This window comes from Cebus imitator, unplaced genomic scaffold, assembly GCF_001604975.1.
Source record: "Cebus imitator isolate Cc_AM_T3 unplaced genomic scaffold, Cebus_imitator-1.0 Scaffold27, whole genome shotgun sequence".
NCBI lineage: Eukaryota > Metazoa > Chordata > Mammalia > Primates > Cebidae > Cebus > Cebus imitator.
The window spans coordinates 3,057,559-3,079,774 of NW_016107342.1; the positions used below are offsets into that span (position 1 = coordinate 3,057,559).

Sequence of the window (22,216 nt, forward strand, 5' to 3'; positions counted from 1 at the left end):
AAAAAAAAAAAAAAAAAAGCACAAAAGTGCAAAAAGTGTGGCACTAAATAAAAAGCAAAAAGGACACACATGCACAGTATGCATGCTGAAACAAGAAAGCAGAGTCGCCTTGTTCAACCTCAGCTGAGAACCCGCACATCAGGTGACAAATTTTTCACCACTTTGTGGTGAAAAAGCACTGTACTAATTTGGGGGTTTTAAATAAATTTTTATCAAATAGGCAAATGTGCAAATCCAGAATTCACAAATAAAGAGGATCAACTATAATTTATGGCACATTTATTCAATGAACATGATTCAGAAATTAAATGACCTAAAGCCACATGCATCAACAGAAATACTTCTCAAATCAAATGTATAAAGATTCAAAAGTACATATGAATTACAGTACTGTTTCTATAAATTCAGAAGCAAACTATAAGTTATTTTTGACAAGAGTGCATAGGAATGAGATGTGCCAATTCAGGGTAATTTTCCTCTGAAGAGGGGAAAAGAAAATCAAGAGAGAACGAGTTGGACTGTATCTATAACATTTTATTTCTTTGGATATATATTTGTATTTATTTATTTATTTATTTATTTTGAGATGGAGTTTCGCAATGGCGCAATCTCGGCTCACTGTAACCTCCACCTCCCGTATTCAGGCTATTCTCCTGCCTCAGACTCCCAAGCAGCTAGGATTACAGGCATGTGCTGCTATGCCCGGCTAATGTTTTTTTTATTTTTTTTTAAGTAGAGACGGGGTTCTCCACGTTGGTCAGGCTAGTCTTGAACTCCCAACCTCAAGTTATCCGCCCACCTCGGCCTCCCAAAGTGTTGCGATTACAGGTGTGAGCCTCCATACTAGGCCTGGGTATGTAATTTAACCTAGTATTCTGTAATGCTGGGACTATTTGTGTAAGAATATGTCCATTAGAACTACTACTCAGTAGTGAAGCACACGTGCTACACAGCATTAAGTTGTACAAAAGGAAACTACTCCCTGAAATTACAGCACATCATAGAGCAGTGGTGCAAATCATTTAATAGCATAATGGACTATGACCATGACAAGAGTCTGTTTGCACAGGAGGAAAGAAGTCCTGTATGAAAGAGAGATGAAAAGGAGAGGGACAAAGGGTCAAATTTTCATTTCTAAATGCACCCTGCATATCTGCTGCTCCTTTGAAGTTCATGGGAGTTTCTTCCCAGAAGGACTACGGGCAGCACTGAGAACCACCCAAAAGCAAGCTTAGTCACCGCGACATGAGAAAAACCTAAAGCCCTAAAAAAATTACTCGTAAAGTAGGGGACAAGGTTTGGGAAGGAAAGAAGGCTCCTGAATGGAAACTATATAAGAAGAATAGTTCCTATTGCCAAAGACTGGGGATGACCCCTCAAGGTCTTATTTTCACTGGGATAAAGCAGTGGTTTTCCTGAGGCAATGAAAAAGAGATCATCTAACTCCCAATTTTGTTTCTGCTCAAGAAAAAAAAACAAATGTTTGTGATGCTGTTAGGTTTCATTTATAATTCTCCTCTTTGTTCACTTTTGGCAGTTACCATCATGAGTATTAGGGTAAAGTCTAGCACCCCGCCAAAAATCCCAGCATTGTGATTGATGTGTGATTCAAAAAAAGCTGTCAAAAGGGATACTCCAAAAGAAATGAGTCACATGGCTGGGCCAGGCGTGCTATTATTTTTGTACCATATTATAATCCTTTTCATCTGGACCTTCTTAGAGTTGGCTTATTACTTCCTTTCATGCTATTCTAAGCTGACTAAAGGCTACAATAACTGGCATAAGAAGCCTGACAGAATGGGTTCATACCTTCATTACTAAAATACAAAAATTAAGGCTATTTGATATGGAAATAGGACACGAAGAAAAACATACACACAGCTTCAGCCTACGCAATTTAAGAAAACTTAAAGGCCTGAGAATACAGAGAATTTTATCTCAGACTAGTCTGACAGTGCTATCAAATATTCTTTTATCTCACTAACTTAAAAAAGTAGATTGCCACTATAAAATTTAGGGCAAAAGTGACATTTATCAGCTGAGAGAAAAATGAGCAATTTTACCCACCAGATAGTAAGAAACAAGTGTGCATCTTTAGAAAATTCTAGGCTCTCATTTCTGGATGCTGGTGATGTTTTTATTTGATTTGAGACTGGCCTTTGTTTCATTAGCTTAGCTCTGTCTGATTCAGCAAGATCACGTAAGACGCAACCCAAACAGATTAATATAGAACCTTCTGGAAAAAATAAAGCAGGGGTTTACTGGGGAATGCAATCTGTAATGTCTTCTTTCTATGCTTCCTAGATCAAGTCAGATGGCACTGTATTCTTGATTTGAAACAATACAGCTTTTATTGGACAATGCTCTTATCTCAATCAAACAGAAAACCATCTGTATACAAGTTACACAATATTTTTTTTTTTTTTTTTGGCCACTACTGGAATTCAGAATAAAGTCCAAATGACTCCATATATCCCAGGATGGAGCTGGAGCCAAACAAAACTGCAACAGCAGTTTCTTCAAGGCTCAGATGGTCACAACCTTAAATGTGTTTTCTCATGTGAACAAGCTGCTCAGCGGTCACAGCATCATACGCAGCATGGCACTTGTCTGTTCCAATTATGAAAACACTAGCACTTCCATTAGGCTCTGAAATGGAATAGCCCAATGCCCTGACACACCTGGGTCTCTTTTTCTGGGTAGAACAAAATATACAAGAGTCAAGATAAAATATCCAAGTGGGGCTGCATGCATGAACCAGAACTTTGAAAGCACTGATGTATCACAGAGGGTCAATAGGTACAATCTTAAGGCAAGAGTAGCAATACAAGCCACCATCAGTTCAATTCTGGCCATTCTGGAAGCCCTGCTTCACCTGTTCTTCACATTTGAGGTTGATGATGATTTAACTAAAGCTTCCTGTGAAATATACTAGTGTCCAGTTAAAGTCCATAGCTTGGACCCTAAAGCCAGTGCTTTAATAAAGTCAAATTTTAAAAGAGTACAAAATAATCAGAACTGCCACTTCTTGTGAAGTGCTTACCTGAGTGCCACAATTTAACTGTATCAAGCAGTATCATTTAATATCCACAACAAGCCAAAAAGGGAGCTCTTAAGCTCATGACGAATGTGGCCACCCAGGCTTAGAAAGGTCAATCAACTAGTAAGCAGCAAAATCCAGATTCAAACTCAGGTCTAGTCCATAGCCCAAGATCATAAACAAGCTTTGTTCAACAGACTTTGTAGATAAGACTGTGGGCTTTCTAGCGAAGTGAGTATAGGGACATTTACACAGTTTCTGATGCTTGCAACCTAGAGAAGTAAGGCTGATAGTCTACTGCCTTTGGGGTGGATTCTCCTACCACCTAAAAGGCTGATCCTGGTATCAGTAATTTTTACAAGATTCTTCCAAGTTGTTTGCACAGATATGTCAAGACACACACAGTCAAATCTCTAAGCATTCATGCACAGAGCAGAACTCATGCAATTATATATTACAACCTTCAGCCAAAGTAAGCTGCTAGATTTATCAGCTTAATCTAAAACATTAGAAACTTTAACCTTAGTATGTCCTTCTATATAGCACATTATAAACATAACACACATACATACGATAAATGCCTTTAAGTATCCTATAATCTTCATTCTCTTGTCTCCAGTATCTCATCCACTAGGCAGTTAACTACTCAAAGGGTAAAGAGGAAATAAAATTCACCTTTGTGTCCCAGCATCTTAAAAGGCCTTGCTTGGTAGACTCAAGCAAAACATTGGTTAAACAGAAATAAGATCACATGAGATTTGTTTTTTAAAAATAAGCAATCTCCAACACAAGGCCTACTAACACAATATAATAATGGTTGTTCTTCTCACAAGGAAGTCCAAGTCTATGGGTTATCACTGAGGGCTGAGCAAAAGGCCTTCAAGCTGTAACAACACAGCCATTTTACTAGGGACATTTAAAAAAACAAACGTTCAGAGACAGTTGTCTGAAAGAGAGCCTTCAGAAAGCCTTCAGAGGACAACTGTTAATAGGGGAAAAAAAAAAAAAAAAAACGATTTGATCACAAGCTTATCTGGCCTTTACTATTTCAATAGCGAACAGTGGCTTTATTCATCCAGTTCTCATTTTATCTTTAATTTTTCTGAAGGATATGTAGTTACTGTTGGTTCTGAGTACATAACAAAATGAACACAGTCTGAAAAGATGATGAGCTTGTCATCACAGGGCTTTCAATTTACTTTGAAACATTTCTATTTATGATACATATCGCTTATATTTACATAATATTTTTGCATTGGGAGCCAAAACAGAATGTTAGGAGCACAGCATTTGAATCAACAAATTTGATTTTCAGCTCTATTACCTACTAGAAATATGCATTCGCAGGTAAGTTTTTTAACTTCCCTAATCCTGAGTTTCTCATATATGAGACAGGGATATATCTACCTTTCAGGTTTCTTGAGCTACCATTCATGTTTACTGAAATGATTAAAGACATATATAAGTGACCTATATTATTACTGAAAATGCATGAAATCCACATTTAAACCCACATTAGAGCGGCCTTAAAATCCTCAAAAGAAACAAAGCCACTAATACGTATTTAAAGACTTATTCTGATACTGAATTGTGTAAACCTACTGGCAAGAAGGAAGATATCAAAATTCCCATCTATCCTTTAGTCACTGCTAGAGGTCTGAGAGTTCTATATCAGGATTGCCCACTTTTCTTTTGTGGCTTCTTCTTTAATCATGCTCAAAGGTTCTCAAACTTTAACATGCATAAGAATTGCTTTCAGCGGTGGCTCAAGCCTGTATCCCAGCACTGTGGGAGGCCGAGGCGGGTGGATCACAAGGTCAAGAGATCGAGACCATCCTGGTCAACATGGTGAAACCCCGTCTCTACTAAAAATACAAAAAATTAGCTGGGCATGGTGGCGCGTGCCTGTAATCCCAGCAACTCAGGAGGCTGGGGCAGGAGAATTGCCTGAACCTGGGAGGCGGAGGTTGCGGTGAGCCGAGATCGCGCCATTGCACTCCAGCCTGGGTAACAAGAGCGAAACTCCATCTCAGAAAAAAGAAAAGAAAAAAAAAAAAAAGAATTGCTTTCAGGAGCTCATCACTGGTCATTAGAGAAATGCAAATCAAAGTTACAATGAGATACCACCTCATGCCAGTTAGAATGGCAATTATTAAAGTCAGGAAACAACAGGTACTGGCAAGGCTGTGGAGAAACAGAAACGCTTTTACACCGTTGGCGGGAGTGTAAATTAGTTCAATCATTGTGGAAGACAGCGTGGTGATTCCTCAAGGATCTAGAACCAGAAATACCATTTGACCCAGCAATTCCCATTACTGGGCATATATCCAAAAGATTATATATCATTCTACTATAAAAACACAAGCATATGTATGTTTATTGCAGCACTATTTATAATACTAAAGACTTGGAACCAACCCAAATGCCCATCAATGATAGGCTGGATAAAGAAAATGGGGCACATATGTACCATGGAATAATATGCAGCTGTAAAAAAGGATGAGTTCATGTCCTTTGCAGGGACATGGAAACCATTATCCTCAGCAAACTAATACAGGAACTGAAAACCAAACACTGCATCTTCTCACTCATAAGTGGGGGTTGAACAATGAGAACACATGGACACAGGGAGGGGAACATCACACACCAGGGCCTGTCGGGGGTTGGGGAAAAAAGGAAGGATAGCATTAGGACAAATACCTAATGCACGCAGGACTTAAAACCTAGATGATGGGTTGATGGGTACAGCAAACCACCATGGCACATGCATACCTATGTAACAAACCTGCACATTCTGCACATGTATCCCAGAAGTTAAATTTTTTTTTTAAATTGCCTTGTAGGGTCGTTTCACTACAGAATTTAGTATGTTGTACTTTCATGGGAATCTTCAGGTATTTTAGGGTTAATTTTAACTATACAGAACTTTCACTTTATTTTTAATTTAGAATTGTACCTCTTTGTAAAATTCTTTTCTTTTGAAACAGAGTCTCACTCTGTTGCCCAGGCTGCGATACAGTGGTGTGATCTCACTCACTGCAGCCTCCGCCTCCCAGGTTCAAGTGATTCTCCTGCCTCAGCTGCCCAAGTAGCTGGGACTAGAATTGTGCGCCACCATACCCAGCTGATTTTTGTATTTATAATAGAGACAGCGTTTCACCATGTTGGCCAGGCTGGTCTCAAACTCCTCACCTCAAGTGATCTACCCATCTGGACCTCTCAAAGTGATGAGATTATAGACATGAGCCACCACACCCAGCCTTCTTTGTAAAACTCTTGTATGCCCCTTAAAATACAATTTTGTAAAGGAAATATAAAAAAGAAAAACGGAAAGAATCTGAGCTACAAGCTAGTAGCAAGTTACTGCAATAAAGTAATTCTCTTCTATAATACCTTGCCTGCCCCAGGTCAACCTATATAGCTTCAAGCAGACAAAGCAAGCCATTCTAAGTACTGGCCTTCAGAGTGCCTGCATGTCCATTCTCAAACAGTGTGTGCCATGGGTCTAGAACAATGGCAATTCTGAAATACTCATTTCTTTGAAAATCATCTGAATTTAACAAGAGGCAGAAGAACTCTGGCTACACAAAGCTACTTAAAAGAAATGGCTCTGTTACTGACAACAGAGTGAAAGGAGACAGACTCCTGAGCCTCCACCTTGAGGCTGTCCCATGCACACGGTCTGAAGCTGTCTGGGCTGAGTACATCCCATATGCTGTGGAATGACCCTTCACTTGCTCCAAGGTCCCTGGAAACTGCTTCTGAGCCAGCAAAGGGAGAAACCAATTGCACTCTGGCTACTCCTCCCTCCCAAGGGCTCTTACCTGCTCACGCTGGCTGCCTGCTCCTCCTCACTCAGACCTTATCCAGATGACACAACTTCACATATCCCATTTTATTCTCCTCGTGGCACTTTCCACCATCTAAACACTCCATTTCTGTATCCTTCATGTCTGGCTTCCCCCTCTGCACCCTCTCATTAAACTGTAAATTCCTTGCCGGCAGATGTTCAATCAGTCCTACTCAGTACAGCATCCTCCAGTGCCTACAACACTGCCTGGCACACAGTAAGTGCTTAATAAGTATTTTTTGAACTGTCTGAATAAAGTATATCAGCACCAAAGAAGCAAAACCAAACAACGCAGAATAAAAAGTACAGCCCAGCAGTGGTTGGGACTGAGCTAGAATCTCAGATGCCTACACCCTACTTCCTATTCCAGGGAAACATTTTCTGATCACTCAAAATTCAGAAATGGCACTTTCCCTCCAAACCCTTAGAGCTTGGCACATCTACATCTATACTGATTAAGAAGATCTCTGGGTTGCTTATTGTTGTTTTCCCAGCTACATCCCGAGTCCCTCGAGATTAAGGTCAGATTTTACAGCGTATAACACAAGCTGGACTCATTCAAAGTAGTTATTATTGTATGAAATAAAGAGTTTAGTACAGAGGGTATATGAAGAACGAACAAGAAGCATACATTTAATGACATCTTATAGCTAAGTCAGAAAACATAATAGTGTAGTGCAGTAGAAAGAAGCAGGCTCTCTCAGGCAGACCTGGGTTCAAACCTGGCATTGAGTAGTGGCCATGCTAACACCCTCAGCCCACTGTCTCATTAGTAAGAGGAAGGTAATATCTCCCTGGAAAAGTTGTCATGAGCGTCAGCAATAATGCTTATAAAGCGCCTAACAGAACTCAAGAGAGCTCATAAACATTATTAGTTTACAGTGGAATGCACCCTGGAGTTTTTAGTATGAAGACTTAGGACTGGACCCCAAACTTCACCACCTTCTTACATAACTTCAAGCCATTCAGTCTCATGCCTTATTTGCCTTATTCACTTAAAACCCTTAGAAGCACAGAAGACAACTGGAGAGCACTTTGCAAAGAGCAAAGCACAAAAATGCCAAAATAAGGAACGCTGCGCATTTACACTGCCTCACTCCAATAAAAAAGAAAATATAAACTGCCCTCCTCCTCTTCTGGTAATTCACAAGGAGTCAAAGAAGCATGATGCCAACTTGTTATCTCTGAATGTTTCGTATTCTTGGGCACCTACCACAGTCAAGTGATAAGGGGAATACCAAGATGAATAAGAGTCTATGACCAAGCGTCATTTCAACACAAAGGCAAGTTAGGTACAATTAACAGTCAGCCTAGTGTGGTCAGTTAAATAGGTTTCCAGAGCAGCTACTCAAATTCCCAGTCCTCTTTCAGTGGGCACTGTTCTCTTGTCAAGTCAACAATCATATGCTGGGACCCTTCCAGGGCTAAGCCCTGTGCTAGATAAGGAAAAGCTGTCAGACCTTGTAAGACACGATCCTTGCCTTTCAGGAGCCCACAGTGTGAATTGGCAGGTGAAACAAAGACATTAACAGATGGCTAAGAATGTGATGAGCAACTGCAAAGCTACACATGAAAGCATCTCCCGATTTTACAATCAGAACTTACACAAGGTGATCATTTAATCAAGTGCCTCATGAGTAAGAGACAATTCATACCACAAAATGATCAAAGTAAAGAGAGTTGTTTTTCTCATCGCCCCCAAGCTAACATGGGGCTATCAGGACACTTGGAAAAAGTAGGATTTTAGAAAACTTTGAAGGCTAGATACAGTTTCAGCAAGCAGAGAAGCAAAGGGAGCCCATCTTATGCAGGGGAATCACCAGAAAAAAAATACTAAGGATAGAAAGCACAGGCCTATTCTGGGGACAGATATTTAAAAAAAAAAAAAAAGAAAAATGGCCAGGTATGGTGGCTCACACCTGTAATCCCAGTGCTTTGGGAGGCAGAGGCTGGGGGATCATGAGGTCAGGAGATCGAGACCATCCTGGCTAACACGGTGAAACCCAGTCTCTACTAAAAATACAAAAATTAGCCGGGTGTGGTGGCACGAGCCTGTAGTCTCAGCTACTTAGGAGGCTGAGGCAGGAGAATTGCTTGAACCCTGGAGGTGGAGGTTGTAGTAAGCCAAGACTGTGCCACTGCACTCCAGCCTGGGCAACAGAGTGACACTCCATGTCAAAAAAAAAAGAGAGAGAGAGAGAGATAAAACCTCAAGTTAGGGACTTGCACAGAAACAGAAGAGGAGATGGGTCCTGCCACATTAAAGCTGGCTTCAGGGAGAATGCTGTGAGGGGTAGAGCAGTTACAGAGGAAGGAAGGAAGGGAGACCAACAAACATGGCCATGAGCCCCTCAAACTGTATCTATTAGTAACGTCTGGAATAACACAATAGGGCTGTGATAGGAGATTAAACCAGAACATGAAATTCACAATCTTATACCTTTTGATATTTCAAGAGTCATCAAGAAAGATGACAAAAGCTAAAGACCAGAACTTAAGCTTGAGAAAGAGTACATAAATTTTGGACCTGCATGTCCGTAATTCCAAGTTTTAATGCCCCAAATTGCAAATGCCCATTTTCACTGTGGCCATCCCTCCCCATTCATGCCTTTCTCCTGGAACACAAATCAAAGTGTCCTCTTCTCAGTATTATGAAAAACAGGGTTACTACGCATGCAAACAAAGATTCCATTAAGGTTATCCATGATGATACCACTAAAAGCAACAGGAAAATGCTGCAATGTCATAGTTTCCTAAGGCTCAGGCCTACTTGGACTAGGAGCACTCTCAAAGTGGTGGAAATCTCGTGGTTAGAGTCATTTGGAGTCAGACCACAAGGAACAATCCTGTGGCCTACTCTCTTCCACGTGAAGTATGACCGCTGAGAAAGTTAAGTTCAGGTGAGCAAAAACTGTGGCTGGAAGGCCAGGAGCCAAGGCTCACCACTTCTGAAGAAGAAGAGAGAGGCAGAGATTCTGATTCCTGATCTGCAAGATGGTTGCAACTATGTTTGGTTTATGAAACGAATTTTTTAAAGGAGGGTCAGGCAATATCATTCTAAAAAATGACCAAGAAGGAATTTTTCAATTTCGCCGTTATCATTAGAAAAACCAGAGGAAATGAATCCTGGAACTTTTTTTGTTGTTAGAGATGTGGCATCTTACTTTGTTGCCCAGGCTAAAGTATGGTAGCATGATCATAGCTCATGGCAGCCTCCAACTGCGGGACTCAAGCAATTCTCTCACCTCAGCTTCCCAAGTAGCTAGGACTACAGGGAGTGCACCACTGAGCCAGCTAATTTTTTTCTTTTTTTTTTTTTTTTTTAATTTTCATAGAGACAGGATCTTGCTGTTGCCTAGGCTGGTCTTGAACTCTAGGCCTCAAGCGATCCTCCCACCTCAGCCTCCCAAAGCTCTGGGATTACAGATGTGAGCCACCACACTCAGCCAGAACTTCCGATAATTACTAGTGAAATTACAAAAGTATAGGTCAGGTGTAGTGGCTCTCGCCTGTAATCCCAGCATTTTGGGAGGCTGAGGCAGGAGAATTGCTTGAACCCAGGAGGTAGAGATTATAGTGAGCCAAGATCGTGCCACTGAACTCCAGCCTGGTGACAGGGCAAGACTTCATCTCAAAAAAAAAAAAAAAAGTATAAGTGCCTAATGTTAAAGAATTATTTAAATGAGAAATGGGACCTAGTAAATTCACAAATGATCTGGAGGTTTCTAAACCAAGCAATGCTTTCCAAAAAGCAGACCCTGAGAACCAAACCAAACATTCTGCTATAAAAGGCCATTGGAGACATTAAACACTGGGAAGGGGAAGGGCTGCACAAGCCCAGGAGGCCACACAGTTCTAAATGGCCTCTCCAGGTTCACACCCAGATGGCCTAATTAGTTGGCAGTAGAGAGACTTTGAGGTAAGGTCCAGGGAATCCAAGTTTATGGCATCCTGGGCCCAAGACATTTCGCTTCCTAGGTTCACCAGGCAGAACTCCTTGGGAATAAAGAACTCTGATTAGTCAAGATACTCCACTGTCACCAAAGAGAAAATTTCCTTGGAAGAACAACAAAGCCGACCATATCAGGGAATGAAAGGGCCAGAACTGAGGCTAACCTACAAAGCTATTCACCGATTCACTGCCTTTACATTTTAGGTTCCCTGGCTTTCACAAATAAGACACTTGGCAGAACTGAATTCACTGGGCAAACTGAGTGTTGCCACGGTGCAAATCTAATCATGATATATCCAACTTCTCCTGCTATTGGTTACCATAATGCTTCCTTCTATGCCAATAAAAAAGGAATGTTATCTCTTTTTTATTCAATTTATTCAATGAGGGCAGATGAGACTATTTTCAATCTTTCTGCTATTGTGAAATTGTCATCTTATTTACCTTCCCCACCAAAATAAAACTCCACAATTATCCTTCACTATTCCCATCTAAATCTGTACCTTCTCTTGCCCTGTTCCGATTAAAGTTTTATCTAGCCATAAATCAACTACCTACACTTGCTTAAAAGACTGATTTATATTTCTAAATGAAAATGAAACAATTGCTACTATCCTCTCAGTTCCAGAAAACCACATATGCTGTCCTCAAACCCCAAACCACAAGTGCTAAAAATTATGAGTAAGAGGAATGTCTATTTGCTTATGTGATAACTAATGAAGAAATAACTAGAGTCTTGCATTGAGAACAATCAGCTCATTCTTGACCTAGCATCCTATTTATCTTTCTATTCTCAAGGCTAATTGCTTATATAAGCATGCCAATTTGCCTTGATTATAGGATTCTTAATAAATGAATGCTGTTTACATTTCACAAGTGTATTTGAATTTCACTACAGGAAGCCAAGCTCATCAAGTCTTTGTAAGTGGTAAAACCAGAGATCAAAGCAAAAGGCCTGCATTGAACCAACAAACAATTAGGCTGGAGAACAGTGGCCTGAGCAAAAATGCCACTGATTTATTGATTATTCTACTCCAGATGTATACCTCTGGGTCACTGCTCAATCTTAAACCATATATACAGAATTTTCTCACAAATTTTCATTAAGATAATTTGGTGATCATTTCTTAAATAGTTAAATAAAGTCTCTACCATTCAACAGGTTTTGATCCTTTTCTTTTGTATTTTTTCATCTTGCTGCTTTTAGTTGAATCAAATACCTTCAGTTTTGTGTATTTTTCTTTAACTCTTCTCAACCTTCTCAACTTTGCCTAATCTCTCCAAATGTTTTTGTACTTCTTAAACAATCCCTTTTCTATTAAACTCACTATCTTGTTTTCCGCTGGTTTTAAATCTTATGCTTGGTCTTTGGAATAGGAAGAAAAAGGGGAAAAACACCTAGCACAGTAGCTGTTGGCCTTGGCTGCACATTCAAACCTCCTAGGGAGCTTTTAAAAGTCCTGATGCCCAGGTCACATTCCAGACAAATTTATCAGAATTTCTAGGAGAGGACCCAGGCATTTGCGGGTTTGGGTGGTTGCTGTTGTTGTTGTTGCTGTTGTTGTTGTTGTTGTTGTTGTTAAGAGATAGACTTCCTCTGTTGCCCAGACTAGAGTGCAATGGTGAGATCATGGCTCACTGCAACCTCAAATTTCTGCACTCAAGCAATCCTCCTGCCTCAGCTCCCAGATAAACTGGGATTACAGGTGTGCACCACCACACCTGGCTAATTGTTATCAGTAGTAGAGATGAGGTTTCGCCATGTTGCCCAGGCTGGTCTAGGACTCTTGGCCTCAAGCGATCCTCCTGTCTTGGCCTCCAAAAGGGCTGGGATTACAGGCATGAGCCACTGCACCTGGCCCATTTGGACTTTTTGAGGCTCCCCAAGCGATGTCAATGCACAATCAAGTTTGAAAACCACTGCTTTAACTTATCAATACCCACCTTAGCTTACCCAATAAGCTGTTCTGCCAAACTTCCACAGAGAAAAAAAAACAAGAAAAGGAAGTCAGGTTCCTAAGCAAACCCTCAATCAAGGCAGGACTTGAGACTGGTGAGATGTGTTATTTAAAAGCACCACCAGTCACATTTTAGTGTCCCTGCACTAGGCACATGATCAAAAATGTAAACTATTTAAGCTGGGCGTGGTGGCTCATGCCTGTAATCTCAGCACTTTGGGAGTCTGAGGCTGGTGGATCACTTGAGTCAGGAGTTCGAGACCAGCCTGGCCAACATGGTGAAACCCTGTCTGTCCTAAAAATACAAAAACTATTTGGGCATGGTGGTGGGTGCCTGTAATTCCAGCTACTCAGGAGGCTGAGGCAGAAGGATCGCTTGAACCCAAGAGGCAGAAGTTGCAGTGAGATGAGATCTGTCACGCCAGCCTGGGTAACAGAAAGAGAATCCATCTAAAAAAAAAAAAAAAAAAAAAAAAAGTGAACTATTTGAAATCATTCCTAAAACCAGGCCATGGGCACCTTCTATACACAGAAGTCAGTCAAGTGAGATTACTTCTGGAGATAGCAGGGTCTAAATACCTCAAGGCTTTCAGCTTCTGTGGCAATGGATACAAGGGCTTACAAATGCATCAGAACTTCTGCAAAGAAAAAAGTGGACTGGCTGGGCACAGTGGCTCATGCTTGTAATCTCAGCATTTTGGGAGGCTGAGGTGGGCAGATCGTGAAGTCAAGAGATCGAGACCATCCTGACCAACACGGTGAAACCCCATCTCTACTAAAAATACAAAAAAAAAAAAAAATTAGCTGGGTATGGTGGCATGTGCCTGTAATCCCAGCTATTCGGGAAGCTGAGGCAGGAGAATCATTTGAACCAGGGAGTCAGAGGTTGCAATGAGTAGAGATCATGCCACTGCACTCCAGCCTGGTGACAGAGCAAGACTCTGTCAAGGAAGGAAGGAAGAACGGAGGGAGGGAGGGAAGAAAGAGTGGACCTAAGGTTGCATATGAAATAAGAGTCACCAAAGTCAGTTACAGGCTACACAAGAACACTGAAGATCTTGGAATCACAGAAACTACAGGAAGTTTGTCCTAGAAACTATACAAAACTAGAAATTATAGAAAGTTTGTGATAAATGCCTACCAGTGAACACTGGGACTCATGTTTTTCTGTTTGTTTTTTAAGAGAGTGAAAAGAAAGTACACTTTTATCTGTCAACATCAAATACCATCATACCTGGTAAATAAGGGATGAGTGTTGCCCAGTTTCAGAATTCCAAGCCAGTCTGGTCCACATCCGCGGGACTTAGTTGAAATCACAGTTCAAGAGGTAGCTCTCCAACCTAACAGCTTTTCCCTAGACATTGCTTCCAAATTATATCCTATCAGTTGGAAATTGTCCTTGGTGTTAGGTTGAAAGACAGGTTTCTGGAAAGGAGGGGAAGGGTCATTGGGGAGGAGGGAGGAAGACCACCCTGCAGTATGAACAGATGCAATTCTAAAGGGAAGACAAGAAATAAGCTATCTCTGTCCCCAGTGTTCAAGTTGGTGAAAGCTAGGAAGGTACATGAAGCCTCTCTAAGGAACCATGACTCCAAAGCCTAGGGACACACTTCTTGTTATTTGCAGGGATGGGGGTGGCACTCCATAAAAAGCCACTCTACAAAATAAGCTCTGCCAACCAGCCCTATAGCTTGTAACTCACATTCCCTCCTAAGCTCCTCTAGGCTGTTCTTGCTTTTATAAGGATCCCATGCTTTGTTCCTAAAAGGATTCCAGTTACAGAGTCCTCTTGCAAAGAAGGGACAATCATCCACAATCAGTGCTTCTTTTATTAGCCACTTTTTTTGACATCTATTACTTGCTTAAACCTGAGGGCTACAGAGCCCACTTTACCTTGTCCCTATTCCCCAAGCTCTAAGTATGAAAAGAAAGAAGAGCACTGTTCATTAAGACCGAACCCTTCAGGCAGCAGTTCTTATAATGTCAAGTGAATTTCCAAAACATCAGCCCATACTTATCTTTTTCTCCTTTGAGCCCAGGAAGAACCTACCAGGAGATCTTCCCCCACTCTCAGGTGCTATAATTCTGTGTCTAGAACACGCAAGTGGCAGACTCACCTCAAAGAGGGTAACTTTCAAGCCAATAATGTCCTTCCTATAATCTTGGGGTGACACGGCCTTCCAGTCCAATGTTTTTCACACAGATATGTGAATAACTTTAATGGAGAATTCGCCATTCATGTTCGACAACTCTAAATGTTAGAATATTTTTCCCAATGCTCATAAGACTTTCAGTCACTGACCTGGGGAATTCTACTCTTTAGACCACACAGAACACCACTACACACATTTCCACCTGAAAGCTCTTTAAAAGACCAAGTCAACTAATGGATCACAACATATTATGTTCTGGAAATGTTATGCTTTCAAGTGTTATGATTTCCATCACCTCACGACTATACTAACAATTGTGCCAAATTTTATTCCTATTCACAAAGGAAAACCAAGGGCCAGAGGAAAGAGTTTAACTTGTTCAAGTTGCTACAGCAAATGTGATTCTAGAAACAAGGTCTCCTGCCTCCCAGACCAATGCTAAATGAGAGGCCATAAGCAAACGCACTTCTTACTACTCACAGATTTAAGGCCACGCATACCATCTCTCCCCAAATGTCATATTACACTGTTGCCAGTCTCTTGCTGGAGCCAAACATTTGCATTTGATCAACTTCTATCCCAGATACCCCAATATATTTTCACAGTTTTTACTGGTATTATGAGGGAAAAAAAGCATCCTGATAATGATACGCATAGCCCTAACCATATACTCCCACTTTGGAGGAAAAAACAGCTCAGGGAGTTACTGCCTTGCATGAAAGTGTAATGGGTCAAAGTGACAACACTCTACGCCCACCCTCCACACTCTCTTTCCCTCACAACAGGAGAAAGAACGTGAGAAAACAATTCAGCAGCATCTGATGGCCTCACTACACCAGCAGCCACCCATCTGCTTAACAGACTTCATGGCAAGCGCTCTCCTCCGAAGTGGCTGAAAGGAAGCAACACCTTGCAGTGGGAAATAAATGTTAAAACCTGACCTTCCTTTCTTTTTCACAGCTAATTACATTTAGAGTGTGTGCCTGGCATTGACAGGTTGTCCATTCCTTCTGATTTGGAGAACAAACTTGTCAACCAAGGTATTTCAAATCGCCTTGAAAAGAAAAACTGAGGCTGGGCGCGGTGGCTCAAGCCTGTAATCCCAGCACTTTGGGAGGCCGAGGCGGGTGGATCACTAGGTCAAGAGATCGAGACCATCCTGGTCAACATGGTGAAACCCCGTCTCTACTAAAAATACAAAAAATCAGCTGGGCATGGTGGCGCGTGCCTGTAATCCCAGCTACTCAGGAGGCTGAGGCAGGAGAATTGCCTGAACCCAGGAGGCGGAGGTTGCGGTGAGCCGAGATCGCGCCATTGCACTCCAGCCTGGGTAACAAGAGTGAAACTCCGTCTCAAAAAAAAAAAAAAAAAGAAAAGAAAAACTGAAGAGTACATTTTTGGACCCGATCAATTTTTAACTCCGTGCTTGAAAATAGAAGAGCACAGTGAAGATGCCAAAAGGTTTGACAACTAAAGAAAAAAAACTTCAAATGCACCTCACTTCAGTCCCTTCTGAAAAAATTCTGCCAACTTTATCCAGTCTGAAATTTGCACTAACCAGACAGGAATTTTTGACTGCTGGTCCCAGGCCCTTTTTTTCTTTTCAGTTCTAAGGCTAAGGAAGCATAATATAAAGGCAAGGCCAGGCGGAGTAGGGAACAGATCCAAATCTCTGCTGAAAGGCCAGATTGGTTATTTAATAACTGCATGATTTTAGGCAATTTAGGTAATCTTTTTCTTTTTAGAGACATGGTCTCACTTTGTTACCCAGGCTGGAGTGCAATGGTATGAACATGGCTCACTTCAGCCTTGACCTCCAAGACTCAAATGATCCTCCATCTCAGCCTCTTGTGTAGCTGGGACTACAGGTACAAGCCACCACACCTGGCTAATTTTTTTTTCTTTTTTCATAGAAACAGAATCTCGCTATTTTGCCCAGGCTGGTCTCAAATTCCTGAGCTCAAGTGATCCTCTTACCTCAGCCTCCCAAAATGCTAGGATTATAGGTGTGAGCCACCATGCCCAGACTAGATAATCATTATTTATGCATCTATAATGTTTCTGATAGTGTTCATTACTGTGAGGATTAAATGAGAACACGTAAGCAAAAGGCCTACTCCTAGTAGATACCCAGAAAATGTTCCCACACCTTCCTAAAGCAAAATGGCTACATTCAATCTCAGGGCAAGGGGGAAAAAAATGAGAAGGAAATGGACTCAATCAGATACCAAAGCAGTTCCTGATACCAAATATAATACTGCCCTAAACCATTATTTCCTAATCTGTCTAAAATATGTTTGCAGTGCCACCTGGCACCTGATACTGTATAAGACACAGCAGCTAAGACAGAAGACTTAAAATTGTCCTTTCCTCTGAGGCTCAAAGAAAGAATCCTTAGGATAGCTCTTCAACAAAGAATCTAAGGGAGTGCCTTTTAAGTTGTAGACAGTGACTGCAAAGCCAAAAATGAGTGAATAATATCATGGAGGATCTAATGTAGAAAGAAGTATTCTTGGACAAAGACCATCACTTGTTTGCCACATCCACCAAAGAACCACCTTCTTATCATCAGCTTTAAAGGACATGGGAGTATTTGTGGGTGTGTATATGTAATTCAGGGATGTCCAATCTTTCAGCTTCCCTGGCCCACATTGGAAGAAGAATTGTCTTGGGCCACACAAAAAATACACTAACAGTAGCTAGTGAGCTTTAAAAAAAAATTGTGAAAGAAATCTCATGTTTTAAGAAAGTTTATGAATTTGTGTTGGGCCTGTGCGGCCACAGGCAGCAGGCTAACAAGGTTGATGTTACCCCCAAAATTAGACAATTTTTAAAAAATACAATGGAAGGCCACATGGCTATTATAAATGTGGGGAACCACCAAAAAACACAGGCTAATATTACCTATTAAACATATACATCTTGATCACCGGTGATCAATGAAAAATATATATATACATCTTTACATCCTAAAAGAACAAAGATTGAAGTACACGTCTGACTTTATGATTTCGAAACACTTCCATGTAAATTATACATACGTTAGAGTATAACAGAAACATTGCGCGCGCGCACACGCGCGCACACACACACACACACACACACACACACACACAGGAGCTTATATATACATATCTAACCTTCTAGCTCTACCTGAAAGGTCAGTACAGGGAAGCAAATGGTTAAATGTATACACTAAGACAGCCATCTTTTCCCTTCAATGTAACTTTTATAACCATTACTATAATGATACTGAAGATACCTATCCTTAGGAGGATTAAACTCCTAAGACTGGAATCTAATTTTTGCTATTCATTACTTATGGGAAGTTCAGTAACTCATTTTTTCCTATTAAAACTATTACTTTTCAAAGTTTACCCCTCTACTGATCTTAATTCATTAGTCTCTTATTCTCTCATTTCCATTCATACCCACTAATTTTTTATATTCACACAATTTAACCCATCTAAACTGATGGGGAGGGAGAGAGTCATTGAGTAGGTTTACTCTCTCTTAAGGCTTTCCTTACAAGAAAGAATATGGACTTCTGTCATTTTAATTTTTATTTACTTCTCCCTGAGGCCTTAAATATTCTAGAACTGGAGGTTGGGAAAAATTGTTTTCCTAGCTTGAAACAGTCTGTTAATTATTGATGTAAGTCATACTTACAATGAGGTGCTTGGACACTTTTCTGTACAGTATTACTATCTGGTTTTCCTCCCAAAACACCCATATGATCTTTATTATACAAGAAAGTTGAACTGGTATCAATAATGCCAACACAATCCATTGTCCTCTACATACTTAAAAATCTGCCACCTAAAACTTGTCCTTAAGAACTGATTTCTTAAGCAACTCATGAAGAAAAGTGAAGTTGAGAGTGTTGCATGTACAACTCCAGAAAAAAACAGTAAAAAAAATCACCAACACTGCATATTTCTATCAGCCTACAGAGATGATCTGGAAGGTTTCCTTTCAACTCCTCTCACAGTTTGTCAAAGAGCAAGTGGAGCTGACTTGGGAGAAGGAACAAATCAATGGTCCAAGCGCATCCCTAGGAATAGGGTTCCCGAGCTGATGAGGTCCCAAAAGCTTTGTCTCTATTCAAAAAAACGTCAGCCTGGCATTGCTTTTGTTTCTTGTTTGGGAGGCTTAGAATATCGTAAACAATTTTAAAAGAAATTGCACCCAGTAACTCTGTGACACACAGTAGAGCAGAAGTACCCACAACAACACTGCCCCAAGAAGCTTGGGATGTAAAATCATAAATGTCTACATACTATATTTGCAACTGCTAGCCTTAACAGGAACACAAATCCACCGCGTTGATGACGGGACATTATTTTTCTAAAGATTAATTCACACCATGTGTTACTAATCAGCAGGGTAACTGAAAGCTCAAGCAAAAAAAAAAAAAAAAAGCTATCCTAATCAAACAGAACTTAATTGCATTATTGTTATTATTATGGCTGCTGCACTGGTTTCCCTGTGTCACTGGCTTCTCCACCACAAGTATTCAGACACACACACACACACCACCACAGCATGGATGGAAAAACAAAAAAAGCCAGAGCCAGGAGGTAAGAACCATATGTTTAGTAGGAAGAGGGTTTTGAAGAAAAACGTTTGTCTCTGGAAAAACAGTTCAAGTATACACCCAGGCTGCCTTGAGAATTACGCCTAGGCCGTTTCATCTGAGTGTCCCATCTTGCACAACGGTGGGAGCAGCTGCGGGAGATCACAGGAAATGCAAAGCAACACAAGCAACCTCATCTATCTCCCCGACGGCCACACCAGAGTTTCCAGGTGGTGGGAGAGAAAGCTCAGGTCTCCCGAAGAGCACACAGCTCACCTGCCATCCAGAACATCATTTCCCATACCAAACCATCCGTTTTCAAGGCCTGAAGGCAGGCAATTTGAACTCCTGTCGGTGATCAAACCTCAGAAAACCGATTTTTGATCTAGAACTCGAGTCCTTTGCCAAAGTTGTAGTTTTCATGCCAAAAACAAAAAACAAGAAAACCCGCAGGCAGGCACAATCGTTGGATGCCTGAATCACGAGTTTCCCTTGCTGCCTAGTCTTGTGGAGTTTAGAGGCAACCAACTGGGAAAAGAGAAGTGTCCATGTGTGAGGAGCAGGAATGCGTCCGATTTCGCCCGTGTCCCTCCCAACATCCCTTAGAAGAGGTTGGGACACTAAAACTGGAAGTCTGGGGACCAACTGCAGTCCAGATCCTAGCTGGGGCAAGCCGCCACACCCTCTGCAGCTCAGCAGAAGCCCCGGCTGGGAGGGGCCCAGACACAGTCCCAACAGGAAAGGGAGAAAGGGGAGTTTTCAGAGTCCTGGATTTGAGGAGGTGGAAGGCTGGGAGAAGCGGAATGCAGGAGGGAGCGAGGACCCGGCTGAGTGTGCAAGGGGAGGAGAAGGGTCGCCCGTGCAGTCAGGACAGCTCGCAACACGTTCCCGCAAAACTGCACATTTTTGTGGTTTAAGATTTAAGTCTAGAGGGAACACGCTGAGGTTCTCCCCGGCCTGGGTTTCAGACGCCCCTCCTCCTCGCCAAGGGCCGGGGCGCCGAACAGCTGCGGGGCTCCCTTTCCCTTTCGGGGAAGCTCCCCTCTGCCAAGCCACGACGTCCGCCCTCCAAGTTCGCCTCCGCTCACTACCCGGCACGGCGCCCGCGGCCAGCCACACGCGCCCCATCTGCCGGGAACCTAGCAAGTCCCGGGCTGGCCTCCCAAGGGATGGTCCGCAGGGGCTCGGGGTTTTTTGTTTTTTAAAAACACAAAAAGCCTAAGCGACTCGCCGCCCCCTCCTCCCCAGCCCGCGCCACCTTCCCTTCACGCCTACGCCGCACCTCCCGGGCACACGCGCCAAGAGGTGCCTCTCCAGCCAGACAATGGGTTCGGGGCTGGCGGGCAGCCCGCCCGGAGCCCCCATCCCCATCCCATCCCAGGACCGGAGAGGCAGAGCGCCGGGAGCTGAAGAGAAGTGCGGGGTGGGGGGTGGGGGCGCCACAGTGAGGAAGGTGCGAGCCTCCCCCTCGGGAAGGGAGGCTCGCTCCCGGAGAGGGGCGAATGGGAGGGGCGGGGGTCAGCTGCGCCGCCCGGCCCGGGGCCCCGGGTCCCCGCGCCCGACCGCCGCCGCGCACTCACCAGCACGACGGCAAATCGTTCCTCCAGTTCACCTGGCTCAGGCATCGGCAGCTTCAAAGGCACGTTGTGCGCCCTGAAATCCGTCTGCTGCGAATCCATGCTCCCCGCGTTACCCATGTCGGCGGCGCGCCGGGGCCGGGGGCTGCTCCGGGCCCCTTGCGTGCGCGTAGGAAATCAGAACAGCTCCCGGCGGTCGGCTCCCGCCCGCAGGCGCGACCTGCCCAGCTCCCCGCCCTCCGCCGCGCTCAGGCGGGTGTGCGGCGCGCACCGCTCCCTAGCAGCGCTCCAAGCCGAGCCGCCCCCCGGCCTCCCTCATGCTCCCCGCCGCCTCAGCGCGGCCCCGGCCTCTTTTCCTCGGGAGGGGTAGTCGGGGCGCTGAGCGCCTATGTGCATGGTGCTCCGCTGGTACACCGCCCCCTGCCAGAGATCGCGGCTCCCGGAGCGTGGTCCCTCCTACTCGGCCTTCAGCCGGGCCCCCGGCCGCCGCTGACACTTCCAGCCCCGGCCGGCAACGGCTGCGCCTGCCTGGCTAGCACATCGAGCAGACAAATGCAGCTCCGCGCTCCCCTACACAATGCCCCCTCTCGCCTAGCCCCCGCCCCCAGCCCGGCTCCGCCCACTCGCCCCGCGGACTGCCGGGACGCGTAGTTTCTGCCCAAAGTGTCCGCGCACAGAAACCACGCCCGCTCTGGAGCACCAGGCCGGGTTGGGACCATTTGCAGCAAGGGGATCCCTACGTCTCTGGAGATGGCTTATGTCACTTTTGACCCCCCTCACCCCAACAGCAGAACACCTACATCGTATATACCATGTTGACACTTGGAATCCAATCAATGAATGAATGGATGAATGTCTTCTGATTAAAATTCAGAAAATCATTGCTGTTTTTTAAAGATCTACTTCAATAAGGAACTTCGAAAGCATTGGCAAAGTCGTTTCATAAACAGGGGAGGGGAGGTGGGTCCATGAGTGCTTGCTTATCGTTCTTTCTTCCATATATATGTTCTTTGGTGTGACTGAAATGTTTTATAAACAACTGTATAATTTATGGATATATATAGCCAGACTCTAGGAGCTGGATAAGGATTCAATTCAATTTACAAAAAA

At 43.1% G+C, this 22,216-nt stretch overlaps 1 protein-coding gene across 1 annotated transcript in view; it reads right to left on the reverse strand.

Annotated features, from left to right (window-relative positions):
• FMNL2 (formin like 2) overlaps positions 1-21,721 on the reverse strand; it is a 319,858-nt gene extending 298,137 nt beyond the window's left edge. Inside the window, exon 1 of the mRNA XM_037736626.1 lies at positions 21,110-21,721. Coding sequence (XP_037592554.1) covers positions 21,110-21,226 — 117 coding nt within the window. The 5' untranslated portion in view covers positions 21,227-21,721. The remainder of the gene's footprint in view (positions 1-21,109) is intronic.
• Between the last annotated feature and the right edge of the window lie 495 nt (positions 21,722-22,216).